We start from the raw sequence: 17,215 nt of genomic DNA, 5'->3' as shown, positions 1-17,215 counted from the left end.
TGGCGCTCTCATTCACTACAATTTTATTAGTGTTAAGAAATAATTTTCAGTAAGAAAATGCGTTCTATGCTATAATGATAACAAACTCCGTAAAAGTGTTACCGTGATTTTATGGTGTATAATTATGATTTACAGTTAGTGTTATATTCTAGTGAAGACTAACTTGCGGGTAACTTCTGAGAACTATTAATAAACTAAAATTATATATATATATGTTTGAAATAAATGATTCGCATGGTGGAAGCCGGTATTTGTGCTCTGGACTCAACTGGCAGGGCCAAGAGGAAAAAAGATCAATAAGGACTCTAGACTGCTCATACCAGTCGAGTGTGATTGGTTTGGCACAGTACTAAGATTGAATAAGTTGGATCTCAATTGGCAAATAAATCACGTGATAACTAACCGGGCTTAAAGTCACAACAGTTAGTATATATATGCATTCTTTATATTCCTCAAGTTCCAAGTTTTCACCTGGTTTAAATACTGTTAATATACATTCTTCTGTCACAAAGTTATTAGAATTTTAAGGATGAACCTAATATTCCAATTTTTAACATAATTACCGTGTTTTTAGTACATAACGTATATATTTTTTAATTATTTTGCAATATGATCCAGTTTTCCAAATACTTAATCATATATCTTTTATGAATTAGAGTATTTTTCAATACAGAGTTCAGTACTGATAATTTCTTGTCTTTCCCTGATTGAATCATGTAAAAGGAAATGTCTGTGAAGCCAATCAGAGCCACTATACAGATCATTTATTTAAGGTATTGTGAGAGTCTCCACTCAAGATTAAATCAGTAATCACTGAACTCGTTGATTGTCATTAATGATTACATTAAGTAGCTAAGCATATTAAAAAGACATTAATGTGTTACAAGTCAAGATCCTTTTACATTTAACATAACCGAAGGGCATCAAAGTACATTACGCTATAAACATAAAATATGGTCGAAATTATCCCATTCATCAGATTAAGGAAAAAACACTACAGTATAAATTCAGTTGATGCAGAGTACTTTTTAAGCTAATATAATGACCGGATACGACAAGATTATAGTTAAATTGAATTTCGTTTACATAGCTATCTAATATATCATAATATAACTCAGTCGATCATTAAGAGGTGTGTACAGAAATAGTGAATAATATATAAACATTCTCACTGACCGATCGCTCATTGATTGTCATTATCGTTTTCTTTTCCATAGTCTTGAGTGTTGGTCAAATTCAGTCGATCTGGTTGCAAGGTCCCTCCCATAATCGAAGGACTCACTGTGACGTGTACAATGTTTTAATGTTAGATGGTGACCAATTCCATGTTTGCCTCATCGATTTCTATCGAGAATTAGGTTTTGAAAGTTCTCGTGACCTGATAATTGACTCAAACAAATGATATTTTGTAGCGAAAAATAGTCTACTTTAATAGAATTAAAAAACATTAGAAAACTCATGATCTACGTAAAATCACCATAAACTTTTAAATTTTATCACATATTTAGCCAAAGATTTTCGATTTAGGCTATGATTTTACTCACTGCTCAACAAAGGGTCTAAAAATATCAAAATCACCACAATTATTACTGAAAACAAATAATATAAAATAGTTCTACTAGCATGCTAAATTCTTCATCTTATCAGCTATCAATTATATTTCCTACCAACGTTTTGTCAGTACCCATATATGACCCCGTCGAGAAGTGAATTCAGAATCTGCTATTCTTGCTTTAAGTATTTAGATTATTTAGATCATTGAACAGGTAATTAATGCCTTACATTTCTAGTTCCAAATGATTTAAGATATTACCCAACCATCTCCCTATGTCATATTTTAAATAATTGCCTCACATTCAACATGGTTGAATTGATTTTAGATCATAATGTAAAGTTTTCATAAGAAAATACCACTCTAACAATGTATTTGTGATAAAACATTTTGATTTAGTATACAATAACTATAGAACCTAGATTTAAACAAACAATGACTTGAATTAAATGTTACATTCCTCGTAGCCAAACAGATTTATAATTTCCTTTCTATACTCAACTTAAGTGTATATATTTAATTCATTATATAGGGAAATGAATTGTTTTTTTAGAGTAATTAAATGTAATACAACAATCGTGTAGAATCAGTTATTAAACTAGTCAACTGTTCTAGCTTCAGAGTTTCTTTTGACTTTTGGCCATCATGATATTCGTTCATCAGTTTACTTGCTATTTTGAAACAGATTACATTGACTGTACAAACTGTACACTTGCGTAATGAACATTCATTCTTCAAACTGAATAGCTATTCAAAAATCAAGAACACAAATCAATCAACAGTTTGATCTTTAAATATATACGTCCAACTTTGGTCACTTGTTGTTGTGTAAATAATGGTATAAGATTATCAAAATAATCAAAAGAACTCTCTTAAAAATGGTTTGGATGAGAAATTCATGCAGATTTTTAACTATAACGATCATCAGTTTAAGACTGAATTCTGTGTATTAGAGTTAAACGCATCAATGTTTAGCTTGACAACATTCACAATGAAATTCTTAACAGGATCTTAATATATCTTTCTAAATGTCATCACATCATCGTTTTAATTTTCTCTTCATCTTTACTTTTTAGAAATTTGACTGTTCTTTTGCTAATGGAGACGTGATTTATCGTCATGAAGGCAATCCACTTATAAATCATGATCATGTACAAGTGACCATCTTTTTCTTTCGTAACAATAATTCAGTTGTACAAACTGTTGATATAATGATCGATATAGAGGACCCACCAACACATTTAATCAATAATTATGATATGGACAATGTTACTAATCAAGTTATTCATAATAACAATAATACTAATACAATGAATGGCAATAATGATGACGATAAAAAGCTTAAAATGAAACAAGGTTATTTAATAGGTCCAATACCACAAAGTAGAATTCAATTATTGAAAGAGTTAACAGTGAAAAATCTTCGAGCTACAAGTGAAAGTATTAGTCCAGATATATTGAAGATACGGTAAGAATTAAGTCAATAAAATTGTACATTTTTTAATTCACTGTTAAATATTTTGTTCATTAATGCATACTGTTAAAAATAACGGTAGTAGTGTGGTGTGTGCTACTGATGTCGATAGATATAAGTCGCATGTATTACCAGCCGAAAGTAGAAGGCCTAGCAGCAGAAGGTTGTGAAAATCGAAGAGAAGAGAACGAGAACAGAGAGAGATTAGTATGGAATTGAAGGAACATCAAAGTCTGAAACATTTGATGAATATTTTGTAAATGAATTACTTACTGTATGGTTTTCAGATTTTACCAATATATTCTGTCATTTCGTATTAAAATTCACTTAGTTGTCCCCACTTTTGTGTTCTCATTTTCTACAGTAGTAGTAAGTGAAGAACCCCAAATTTAAATCAGTCACAAACTAAGTTTTTTCCTTAGATCAATAATTCAGTTATTTGATATAAAATGTCATTTGAGTTCATTGGGTTTAATAGTTATGACTTCATCTATACAATGAGATTTGAGAGTTGTCCTATAAGTTATTGGTTAAATATCAATTGTGAAATTCATGTTAAGCAGAAATATTTACTGTGTAATAAATTAACTACTCAAATACCACGATTTCTCAATATAATCAACTAATCATAAACAAACATTCGTTTACAAATCGTGAGTTGGATTAAACAATTCAACTTGAATGGGAATTCTCTGGATTGTCAATCGACAGATCCAAATAGAAATCGAACCAACGTTTTCTAGACAAGAGTATTTCTTTCAAATTACTAAGTTACAATCGAAAGGTTAACAGTTCTAATCTCAAACGATTCACTATGCAGCCTGACGACCATTAAATATTACTGTCATGGGTACTTATTACTGACAAGAGATATTCTGTGTTCTTTGTTTTTCAATCAGTCGATAACAATCTTTAATGAAAATCATTTACAAATAATGATTGTTTTTTAAATCTGTTATTTAGATATTTGCTGAACCGACGAGACTATAATTTATGGACGAACCAATCAGGTATAAGATAACAAGTCTCGGATTTTGGCTCGAAATTCACTCAACCATTTAGCTAAATGAAAACCCTAAATCTAATTCTTAACATTAACCATCAACTGTAAATCATAATTCGAATTCCTCACACTAATTTATAACCCTCATTTGGTCCTAGTTGTTAGGTGGACACTCTCAAGGTCAGTCTAGCGTCGCTCTAAGGTCGTCCATAAATTATAGTCTCACCCACTGAACCTTATCAACGTTTGTACAAAATAAAGATGTAACATTTAACTCAAATCAAATACTATTTTTGAAAAATAATTAAATTCATCAGTGGATACAATTTGGAAAAAACAAACAAATGGAACTTAAAAGAACCTAGTGTTCAAACATAGTGAACTGATGTAACAAAGATATAGATTCGGTAAACATACAAAAAATAAAACCCTTATCACTGAACCAATATCTTACATTCACTTGGTATTGTTGGTTTGAGTCTTCCCATTGATGTTTAGGACTGTAATTGATAAGCCTCTTATTGGTGCACTCAGTAGACGAATCCGAAATAGGACGAAACGTGTGTCGTGGATTTCACTGCTAGCTACTATCCATCTTCGCTTATAATATCTCAAATTTCAAAGTTTATGTGATCACTGGAATTAAAATAATGTAATCAATCACCTTAACTTTCATCCAGTTTTCGAAGAACATTCAGTTTAACAAATAAACCAAGTCTAGAATCAAAACAGTTATCATGGACAACTAACTCAAGTTTGATCACTGATATGATCTTTGGTGTAAATTGATTTAGAGTTCTTGATTTGGAAAAAAATATGTTTACATTTTCTGGACTTTCAATGCTTCCTAGGATGATATCAGTCTATTCATGTTCATCTCTAATCATGTTCAAAAATCAATTAATTTCCATGTCATTTGTAAGCATCTAACCTTTGTATTTCTTTTTAAATAATATTTTCATTTATCTAGTTACAATTTAGATAAAGAAGAATGTCGTTTTGCTTATGTTAGTCCAGAATATTTAATAAATAGAGGACAATTGGCAAAAAATACTTCTGATTGGTCAATATTAGGACGTTTAGGTGGTACACAGACACCAAAACTTGGTATGCCATTAACTTCAGGCAGTGCTGTTGGTGGAGTACGTAGATGGCCATTATTTGGACAAATTGTACATTTTAATCGAACTATGGTTGATTATATTGATAGAGATTGTCAAGAAGCACTATTGCAAGGTTACAGGTAAGTGATGCGTATATACAGAAAGACAATTAAGTTCATTTTAACAATTTAAACCATTGCATCTCGATTCAGTAGTCTAAAGTTTAGTCGCTTTCTACAAGATCTGAGAGTCTTGGGTTCAATTATTGATTGAGTTTAAGATGAAAACTATTGAAGGGCCCGTTACTAAGATAAAACAGATGTTTGTTTACTGTTGGTATTGAACAGTTCTCTAATTAAAGTCATTTTATGATATAAACTTTCAAATCAGAAAATCTCCTCATATTCTCTATACAATAATGGATTCATTTTATTCAACGGATTTATATTGATCTGTCACTGAAGCAAATTTAAAACTGTACCCTATCCGAAGAGTTTATTTTGAAAATACACCATCTTCAGGTATGCTGGAACTTAGACATTATTTTCTTTCTTTTTTCAAATATACTTGATTGGATATGTTCAACCGATTGTTCCCTAAATTGACGCAACATATTATCAGATGATAACTTTAATTAAAACCGATCTTATGCATTACTTACTTACTTTCTAATCGAAAAATTAGATACCTTTCAAAACATAGAACAGCTAGACAGTAAAATAGATAAGGATGTACAGCTTAAGTGGAGGATTTCGTTGAAAAGAAAATTTTCTTCGCTAAATACTACTTATTCTTATTCAATGACACAGTAAGTTATTTTAATTATCTGAAATAGATCATTTAAATAAACTTTCGTTCCAAACAAACATGTGTACATGTCGATAGGATTTGATCTGCACTAAGAAGGACCTGACATACACCCAGTGATCAATCAATGGTAAATACGTCTCAGTCCTACAGGAGGCCGATCGTGGCCTGAATATCTCAGTGGTAACGTCTCTGACTGTGAAGCAAGATGACACAAGATCAAATCCTTCAGAGAGCATCGGTTCCCTTAAAATTACAGGTACACCCTGCTGACGGGTGCCATGTAGCACAAAACCTAGGTCCAGGGTTTCCCGTCGACTAAATTCAACCACCATCTTATCATTTGTACATGGTCAAATCATTTGAAATAGTAAACATTTGAGATAAAAATAAGGTCAAACTATTAATCAATTGTGATTCCAATAAAAATTGTCTGTGATCACCGGCAGTTATGACACAAATCTGCTTTCTTTCCTAATTTTAGAAGTATTTCATTTTATATGATGTTCGGAAATTTTGACACTTATAATTTGTATTAATTTCTGATACATTAGGATATATTGAAATGAAAACAATATTTTATAGTTTACATCACATAATCATGGTAGTTAGAAAATCATAGGAAACTAGGAATTACTAGGTAGTTGTTTCGTAGTAATATAGGATTTCTCACCAGTATGCGTCCTTATTTCCACTGGGGATCGAACTCAACACTTTCAGGTTTCGTGGCAAGAAATATCATGAACTGATTGGAGTCGAACACGCAAACCATTAGATATCGAGTCAGTGGTCTATACGCTAAGCGATCTCATGAAACCTGAAAGTTCTGGGTTCGATCTACAGCCAGGTTGTGGATCAGAGTTGATGTTAAGTTCCATATTAGAAAGAAACAACTGTCTAGTAGTTCCCGGTTTCCAACGGTTGTTTAACTAAAGTCATTCTATGATCCAAACCATAAAATTGAATGATTCCTAAAAATCCATATACAAAATGAGAACAATATTGTACGTTTAACTGATCTATGATCAAAATATCGATAGTTTACTCAGAACGATTCATTTTGAACTAAATTTCGACTTGATATTCGAACTGATTTCAATTATTGTCTTTTAATCCTCTAAAACAGATGAAAAATCTATCTGAAATTCATTTCCATACCATTTTTTTCAATTAGCAATGTAGTCATGAATATTCTGATTTGTCACAACTTGACTAGCTTGTCTCTCATGCGATTTTACACATATGTACAGTAATTTACTATCGATCGTCATGCCTGACAGTATGACTTTTCAGTTCATTGAAAACCCAGAGAAAGAGTGAGAAGGAGAGTCATTGAATGAGAGACAAGATCCTATCATAAAAATGAAACTATAATTGTAAATTTGACAAACTTTATCAATAATACGTGGAAAACAAACTCGACCTACCAAAGTATGATAAATGGAATAAATATCTGATGGTTTCCGTAACAAAGTCCGTCAAATACAACTTCATACATCATTTTTCCTTAGTTCGTCTGAAAACTAATTTTATATCAATTGACTTGTAAACTTACATAAATGAGACTTACTCACCTACTTATGCCTTTTACCCCTCGTGAAGGAGTACTAGCCTCCCACCAACATACTCCATCGAACTCTGTCTTGTGCAATCCCCTATATATTGCGTAATAGTATGATAAGTGTTGTTTATCTTCCGTAAAATCAGACCACTTTATTTTGATAAACTGTTTGATTTTATCTGTCGTGTAACAAATTCTTGATACAATTTGAACAAAAACAACTTCCTACCCCTATAATTAGCCCCTTACTAATCAACCTTAGAAATTAAGTATGGCCTAAAGAATAATTTTAGTTTAGGTGTATTACATATATATGTATTTGCAGTATATTCGGTATTAAAATGATAAACCGACCACATAAAAATATTGGCGAACCAATTAAGTAAAAATTGTCTTTGACCATCAAAGAACATGAAACTTGGTTGTTGTAGAGACTTAGATAGCCTTGAAGAGTCAAACCATTTTCAATAAGAATGTTGAAGATTTGCTTAAAAAACGATACTTATGACTATCAAGGTCTGTCAAATAATTCCCATCGCATTAGTAACAATTTGAGTGATTAAACATGTTATTCTTATATTGCAAACATCTTGACTTTATACTCATCCTTGAGCTATGCAGTTTCCATGTGACTTAACAATAGCATATGACTAGGTTAACCAAAATGATTGAATGACGAATGAAACTATAACTTAATAGTAGAAAACTAAATGCTTGAACAACTAAGTCATCAGTTTGATGCTGCATGGTTGTATATACCATTATTAACAAACTTTTCAATAATCTCATCCCTAACATTTAATATTAGTGAATACTATGTTGAAATCACTGGTACTGGATTTGAACATTGAGCTACAAATACTTTCCATTAAAGAGTTCCAAGTAGGACTACTAATTCATTCTATTCTGCACATAAATGAATAATATATCTGTAATATCCCGATGAGTAGAAAAATTAGATTTTCTGACGTTTCGTGACTTAGTGTAAGGCACTTCTTCAGTGGATAAATAACCAAATTAAAATCAATCCAAGTTTAAATAGTACGACAGAACAACACAAATATTATGTGATTAATCAAAATACAGGTCTGAATAAATCAATGTCATGTCATTTCGGTCAAGGTGATTCATAAGTGACATGTATGCAAATTTGTGTGTTTGTATGTGTGCACTGTTAAGGATGAAAATTGTGTGACCTTTATGATGAGAAAGGATAGAGTTTAATTTGTAAGGTAACAGTGTGAATTGTGAACAATATCAGACTAGGTGGCAAGGATAGATAGGATGCATAGTGAGGCCTTCTTTTCTATTGAGAGCAGTAGGATTAAGCATTATATGGAACGCTTCAGCTACTCGCCTTTTTTGTAATTCGAAAAGCCTTTTTGTAATATTCTGATATTATTGAAATCGATTTGTTTTTCGTTGAAAATGGCGTGAACTGCTATTACCGACTTAATTTTTGAAGTCTATCCAGTTCTACGGGATTATTAGGAGGTTTCTTTGTGTACCTAATATGTTCTTTGGCACCAGTCAAGATGTCACGAGATGACTTTCCAATATAGAAGGCACCACAATCGACACAACCTAATTTGTAGACGCAGTTCTGTGTTGACATGAATGGGATTTTTTCTTTTAAGCGAACTAAAGTTGTTTTGTAATATACTTTAATTCTGTGTTGTTTCAAGATTCTTTGGAGTTATTCTGTTGTGCCATGATGGTATGGTGAAATTGTAGCAACAATCCATGACAATTCATTCGAATTATTATTATTATTATTACGCACTGAAAGGTCTTGTTTTAATAAACTTCCAATAATCTTCATAGGAAAATTATTAACCTGTAAAATGCTAATTACATTCTTTTGTTCTTTTTGTTTATCTTCTTCTGATGTGATGATCTTGTTAGCTCTTCTAAAAAGATTTAAGGCTAGCGAGATCTCGCCACTGAAAGGATTTACTGAATAGAAGTCAATATAGCAATTCGAGTGTGTAGGTTTTCGATAGATGGATAGATTTAGAATTCTATTTAGATTTGTTTTCACTAGGCAAACTAAAAATGGTAGCTCACCATGTTCACTTTCATTCGCGTTCATGAATTTCATGTGAGATGAAAGTGTACTGATCTGTTTTGAAAAAGATCCTGGATGAGTCTTTTTTTATCATAACAAATGTATCATCTACATATCTAAGCCAAATTCTGTACATAGTTAATATGTTCCCTTAAAAATATTCTATTTGGAAATTTTATAGTCAGGTATGTACGTTTGAATTATGTAAATAATAATAACAGCTTCATTATGATTGTAAATATTTCATAATGTCAAGTTTTACGAAAACATTTAAAGCTTCCTACTGATTAAAGAGGAAAAATTGTATTTGTATTTTTGAAGTGAATCCAACGTTTCGCTTGGTAATCTGGTCCAAACTTTCTCAAGAAAATATCCTACTTAATTGTTTTTCTTTATCAACAATAAACAATAAATGAGAGGAACGATTTCAATGAAAATAACTTTTGTTTACGACTGGATATTATTTGTTATTTTTCCCAAATATTATTTACAAATGGTTAAAAGAAAATCGATTGTTATAAAATAAAAGCTGGTTTTAAATAACAACATGATAAAGATTACCATTTGTATAGTGGAAAGTTTGTTTTATGCGCTGTTTCAGGGCCATAATTTCACTGTGAACAGACTGGTTTTCATTTACTGGTTTAGTGTTTTTCCTATCGTTTAATGATATAATTACGTACGATTTATTTTCAATTATTATTGTGATATTTAGATCACAAACCTATCTAAAATAGTCAACCAGGAAGCCCTGTACGGCAGTTTGGTTCCAGTATAGGACTTACCAGTAGTGCGTGCTTATGACTTAAAAGCCTGGAATCGAACCCAGGACTTTCGATCTCGAGCGTGAACGTTTAGCCTGTAGATGAATAGACTGGAATCCAAAGGTAAACAACTCTAACTTCAATCAATCCACGCTGTTAAACGACTATTATTCATCGTCTTTACTGTAAAAATTTCTTAATGAAATTCAACAGTCCTCACAAAATTCTGTGCTGATAATAATCGTGTACTTACTAGTGACTGATTTCTGAATGTGCTTCTGAAGATTTAACGAATTGTAATCAGTAGAGTTTAACGGTGTCGGGTATTAAGAAGTTACCCACTGATGACAATGAAAAACAGTCATTCAGTACCATGGATTGATTGGAGTTAGAGTTGTTCATCTTTGGATTCCAGTCTATTGGACTACAGGATAAACGTTCATGCACGAGATAGAAAGTCATGAGTTCGATTCGCGGCCTAGAACCAAACTGCCGTACAGGGCTTCCTGGTTTTCAATGACTATTTAATTGATCAGTCTGTAGTATAAATAAGATTAAATTAGAATTCTAGACATAATTTTTTGAGTGAATGGTTAACTAGTCTTAACAAATCAATGTCATTGTTATCTTGTTCAACAATTGAAGCAGAAAATTGAGAGGATTTCTTTGGTTAGTGAATGACATTATTCAAACTAATTATTCAATAAAAAATGTAATTAACGTAAGGACTAAAAGGAATTTACTGATCACAAACACCAGTTTTGTATTGAGCTTGATATTTCATTACATTGAAATTTTTTTCGTCTCATGATCTCAAGTTTTTCTCTTTGAAATATGATCACAAAATTAACAAATTCGGATTTCATGATTATGATTTGTCGATTTATTGAATCAAAGTTCTCAGCTAAGGATAATACATTTTTCTGTGACTTAATCAATGTAGGATTGTGGAGATTGTTGAGTTTAAATTGAGATCATGAATCGATTAAAGTTAGACCATCAGTGAGAACCTGGAAACACTGGACTTCCGTTTCGGCCTATTGTGTGACTCATCAGCAGCACGAAACGGCCGTTCAGTGATTTCAGGTTTTCAATGGTGGTCTAATATTGATCAGTTCATGATCTCAATTAAAAGTTTATTTATCGATAAAATTATGGATTACAAGTTCGATTAAAAACAAATAATAGAATACTATTTCACTCATCGTTGTTGTTAAGTTCTTTGATTTACATCATGAATTAGGGGGAAATGATGTTGTTCAGGACGACAGTAACAGCTTAACAATTGAATCTTCTAACTCAATAAACTTATAGTGACCTATTGTGATCCTTAATTACTTTAATAATAAATACTTAATCAAATTTACAATCGTATTATGAATTAACAGCAGACTTATATGAACTGTTATGTGACTTTGTCTGACCCTTGCAAGTGCAATTATTTGTTTAGATTATTCTTTGTCTATTTCCATAAGTGCCCTCCTATTAACAATTTTTAGTTGAGTACGCTTTATGCATGCCTATCGTGTACAGTTCATTTGGTCATCTATAATCATTCACTGAGTACGTTTTTATAGCCGCTGCTGTCTGCATTAATTCAATCTCCATATTCCAGTTATTCAGTGAGTCCTGCTCACGTAAATGTCTGAGATGTACACGTGCTAAATACAACCCGTATTCGACTTTTTATTTCTACCTTTTGCTAACGTAATTAGTAGAGTGAGAATATGCGAAGTTAAATGGATCTTGTATTTTATTGACATCAATATTGTTCTGTAATATTGGATCCTGACAATCAGCAAGAAAAGTTAATCAATACCAAAAGCATCTAACTCAGATGTAAATTTTTGCCAACATTTCAGAATACAGTACATATACACTTCTCTGCCGTGTCAACTGGTAATGTAATGCATCAGTGATTGAAAAACACTTTTAAATTATGTAATCTACCAATATCGTAACTACAAACTCTACATAATGAGTAGAGATGAATGGTACCTAACAGTAGAATCCAGAACGCGCATTTTGACTTTATTTGGAACTCACTAATTGGGTTTACCTGCTTATGACTTAAGATAATATCTCGAAAATCCGCACTGGTCGCAAATATGTCAATAAAAGACTGATTAACTGCAGCCCTAACCATTAATGGGAAGATTCAAACAATCAATACAAAAATGAATATAAACTCTACAGTTTTTCTAATTCTTCACTGAAATTTAATACAATCCGTTTTGAAATAAATCCGATATACGCTAACACGTTACTGGATAATTCAGAAGGAAACGACAGTTCTTAGTTCAATATTCAATGTAAACTGTTAGAAAGTAAAATCACATGCCTGAAAGTGGCGACCTGCTTGAACATCTGTGTTACCTGTTCGTGCCATCTAAATATTTTAACAATTTATCTAATTTTATTTGTTTTAATACATCATTATGGCCATTGATCGCAAAAACTATTCAGGTGAGTTTTTGAAAAGTGTACAACATTTCGTTGTACAAGTTACGAAATATCCAAAGAGAGAATCGTGGCTCCTGGCAATATGCAGCGAAATGAATGTACATTGTTTCAATGTCGATTGACTAGACTGCTAACTTCTAACTGGCGATCATTGAATAGTTATCGTCAGGATCGACCAAGATGTAAGAAACGGAAACTTGTTGAAATACTTCGTGCTGAGAATTCTATATTGTATCAAAAATCTAATACTGAATAAAGCTAAAATTAATAATAATCTAGAAATGATACACCTACAATTTAAGATAAATATATAGGATATCAATCATCAATATTTGCAGAATAACATCATTAATTACCTCATCTAATGGGAATAATTTCCTTTTTCTTTTATAGATAATCATAATATTTCACTAATGAAAGTATTATCATTATTATTACTGTCTATAGGTATTTACATCGTATAGGTAATAGTTACGCAACCGATTACATACCAATTCAAATAACAATATGGAGTCGTATGAGTGATGGTTCAAGAGGTCAACAGATAATTGAAAGTAAATTCCTTAAAGTGACAATTTCAAATGCACAAAATCTGAAATCACCTGTACTAGGAGCATTTCGACAAGTAAATTTATTTGAGTAATTGTATTTTTATTTCAAACAAGAAAAAAAACAATCATAGAAACATATGATGTGGTACTAGCTTTCTTCAATGTTCTGTTCATTATTTGTAATATTATCTATTATGTAATCTTTTTTTATATATGCTGCTACCATTGAAGTAACTGTTTCTATGAATGTGGTATTCATCTTGTTCTGCTAATGAGGTATGGCAACTTGGACGGATGCATATATATTTACCTTGTCCTATGTTGTAGCTGACTGTCTGACTGACTAACATTGGACAATTGTATCATCCTACTTAGGAGCATTTATCTATAATTCCATCAAGGATAGAACTATAAGATGAGGTCGTGTATGCTTGCTGGTGAGGAACGAAACAACTGTCCGTAATGTAGCATAAAATATAACTATCTCCACAAACTTTATTGAACCAACAATCATATATATAAAGTGAACTAACTTAGCAGGCGGTAATACACAGAGTTTCATTTTTAAATCAAATAAAAACATCGACATTACATTCTTACCACATTCTTTCATTTAGTGATCAACCTAATCAAATTAACCTGACAAGTTTGTTATTGAAAAATGACGCTGATGATGATAATTGCGCTGATTACGATAATGTTGATGATGATGATGATGATGATAATCATGATGACGACTTTGTATTGATGTTTCAATAGTTCATTTATTCTTTTAGCAAAATATATAAAATAATTTCATTTTTCTATTTGTACTCACAGCAGGTGTTGACAAAATTCACTAGATATAATCAATGCATGAATATACATCTAGTCAACTTATCAGGATAAATGAAAGTGTTTCTTTGACTGTTAGGTTAGAGATAACAGTGTACCTATCTACCTTATTTTACCTCTAAAAATAAAATAAATTAAAACGTATATTTTGACAAAAACCAAATCATTAAAATAGTTTTCTTAATTATAAATCAGTATTTAACTACATTTCAAATGAAATAATGTCATTACAACTTGTAAAGAACAATATTTTTATCAGAAAGGGTTTCGTAGAGATTGTAGTAATATCAATAGTTGAGATCATAAGTCGATTGAAGCTAGACTACCATTAAAAACCTGGAAGCACTGCACAGTCGTTTCGTCCTATTGTGGGGCCCCTCAGCAGTGTGCAGTTACGATTCTGCCCCGCGAGGTTTGGACCCAGGGCCTATCAGTCTTTCGCGCGAGCGCTTAATCACTAAACCACTGAGCCGGCATCCAATGTCTAACTTCAACTAGTCCACGAAACTGAGCGACACATCCACCATTGTCATCAGTGAGTTACTATTGATTGGATGTTACACTTTTTGAATATATACACATATACATACTATTATAGTTGACAACTTTGTTGCATCGACTGCATAGCATTACATTTTTATAATTATTAGACATGTGAATATAACCCATAATCTTAGCAACAACAACAATCTATCTAATATTAAACACATAATAGTAATATAATAGTTATACTTCGTTGAATTTAGGCATTTCATTTCAGAGGTGTAGAGGTTAAGCGTTTGAAGGCACTGGGTTTGAATCCCACGAGAGGGATCGTCGATGCGCACTGCTGAGGAGTCCCACAATAGGACGAAACGACTTTCCAGTGCTTCCAGGTCTCCAATGTTGATCTAACATCAATCAGTTTATGATCTCAATCTAAAACACTTCATTTTTCTTTTTTTTTGTTTTTCAATTTGAGGTAAAGAATTAGATTTGCTAATAAATTAATTTTTAAATTAACTGTAACTGATTAATGAATAATTTATAACATGAAGGTAATTTAAATTAGAAAATGATTTTGACTAAACGAATATGATCAACTTAAGAGTATTTGGACAACTGTTTCGTCTTAGTTTCCTAATCCTCTAGTGTATGCTTACATGTACTCGACCCTGTTGAAAAAAAATTCTGATATTTGACTGGACAATATTTAAAAACATTCTATTCCATTAACAACTATGTTCTTGTGAATAAATAATTACAAATGCGGATGAAAAATTGAAAATTGTGACCATATAACCTTATAGACTGTGAGACAAGTAACATCGATGACGATTAGTAGCAGTTGTATATTATGGCTAAAACATTCACTTCACTTACAAATGTATACCATCATATTTGAATCCGGTGATAATAGCCTGAACTGAACACAATTACTCATAGAGTAGATGATACTAGATTCAATACTAGTGGAATCATAAATATACATAGTTAAGGAGACCAAAACTAGAAAGAAATATCTTCCTAATGCTCCTTGTTTTCTATCTAACTATAACCAATCTTTAATGTAAACTACACTGAGGAAGTTCATTTTCAGTTTGGCTTCCATAAGAACGGCTACTTCAACAACTTCGTTTAAAGATATCTAGCTAGTCAACCTAGCGTCGAATAACCAACCTCAGAAACCAAGAAAAGAATCGTCTTACATGAGTGAAAAATAACTCAGAAACCATTATAGTGATCGTGAAGCCCTTTGTCACCAACATTACTCACGAACCAATACAGTCACTTCATTCAGTTCTGTGCAGATCGAAAAACATAACACACAAGAAAAATGCAATGCCATTCATTTTAAACAAAGTACACTAGCTGCGGGAAATAATACACAAGACAAAGTGAGCGCCTACTTTACTTATGCATAAATGAACGTAGATTAACAGTGAGACAACATGGTTCACACTCACTGATATAAATGCATTCAGGTAACCATGGACAAAAATTCGACTGAAAAAACTTTGAAATTTCGGATCACGGAAACTAAGACATTCAGATCAATTAGCAAACAACAGACACAGTGGCATTGGCCCAATCTACGGATCCATGCAAAATAGGTCAACCAATCAAGAGGCTAAAATTCAACAGACTGAGACAAAAAACGTTAATCCAAACGCAAATGAGGAAGAAAAATCCTACGAGGATAGCCAATCACAAAGAAGGCTATCAGGATGAGCTGATATAACACTTGTGGAGTAGCGTACACTTAGTTGCCTTTATTATCTTGAAGAGAACAAGAACAAAGAATTGAACAGAATAACCTGTAATCATTTTATTTAAGTTCTCATCAGCTACCTACAATCTATAATATTTTTAAATCAAAATTTTCGTAAAGTCTACATACCTATAACAGTATAGTTTAGTCCCAATCATCATGATAGAGTAACAGTTCGAGTATTTATAATGCGATTGAAGATACGTAAATAATTTAACGTAATACTTATAGGATAGTCACAAAGAAACTCATTTCTACATGAAGTAAGCGGTAAAGATTTTGTCCAAGATGACAGTGAAAACTCAGTCATTACATCATCCATCCACCAGAAATTTCCTATACTCAACCATAATATGTTTTAATAAGAATTGTAGGAACACTCGTGAACATGATTTAACAAAACTTGATAAAACTTGAGTTACAGTGAATAGATAGTATTATTTGACTTGTATCTTCCCATTGATGTTTAAGACTACAAATGATCAATCTGTTATCGGCATATGTGCATACTGTGCGTATGCAGATAACAGACTGATCAATTGCAGTCTTAAACCTCAATGGGAATATACAAGCCAAATAATACCAAGTGAAGTGAAATTCACCCCACTGCACAAGCAAGTGGCTATCAGGACTCAGTAGCTAAGTGGATAACGTGATGGCGTTTGAGGAGAATGGTACTGGGTTCGAGTCCTAGAGTGGATATATATATATACTCAATTCTTCATCAATGTAAGCTAGATTTAAGCCTTACTCTTCCAGAACATTTATTTAAATATTAAAAATG

The 17,215-nt window shown here is 31.9% G+C and overlaps 1 protein-coding gene across 1 annotated transcript in view; it reads left to right on the top strand.

Annotated features, from left to right (window-relative positions):
- The window catches only part of MS3_00000605 (uncharacterized protein), a 78,072-nt gene that overhangs the window by 8,832 nt on the left and 52,025 nt on the right, over window positions 1-17,215 (top strand). The window contains exons 2-4 of the mRNA XM_051208307.1: window positions 2,629-3,020; window positions 5,000-5,272; window positions 13,243-13,420. Of these exons, the coding sequence (XP_051065527.1) occupies window positions 2,629-3,020; window positions 5,000-5,272; window positions 13,243-13,420 (843 nt within the window). The remainder of the gene's footprint in view (window positions 1-2,628; window positions 3,021-4,999; window positions 5,273-13,242; window positions 13,421-17,215) is intronic.

This window comes from Schistosoma haematobium, chromosome 6 (genome assembly GCF_000699445.3).
Source record: "Schistosoma haematobium chromosome 6, whole genome shotgun sequence".
Taxonomy (NCBI): Eukaryota; Metazoa; Platyhelminthes; class Trematoda; order Strigeidida; family Schistosomatidae; genus Schistosoma; species Schistosoma haematobium.
This window is presented reverse-complemented; position numbering and strand designations above follow the sequence as displayed.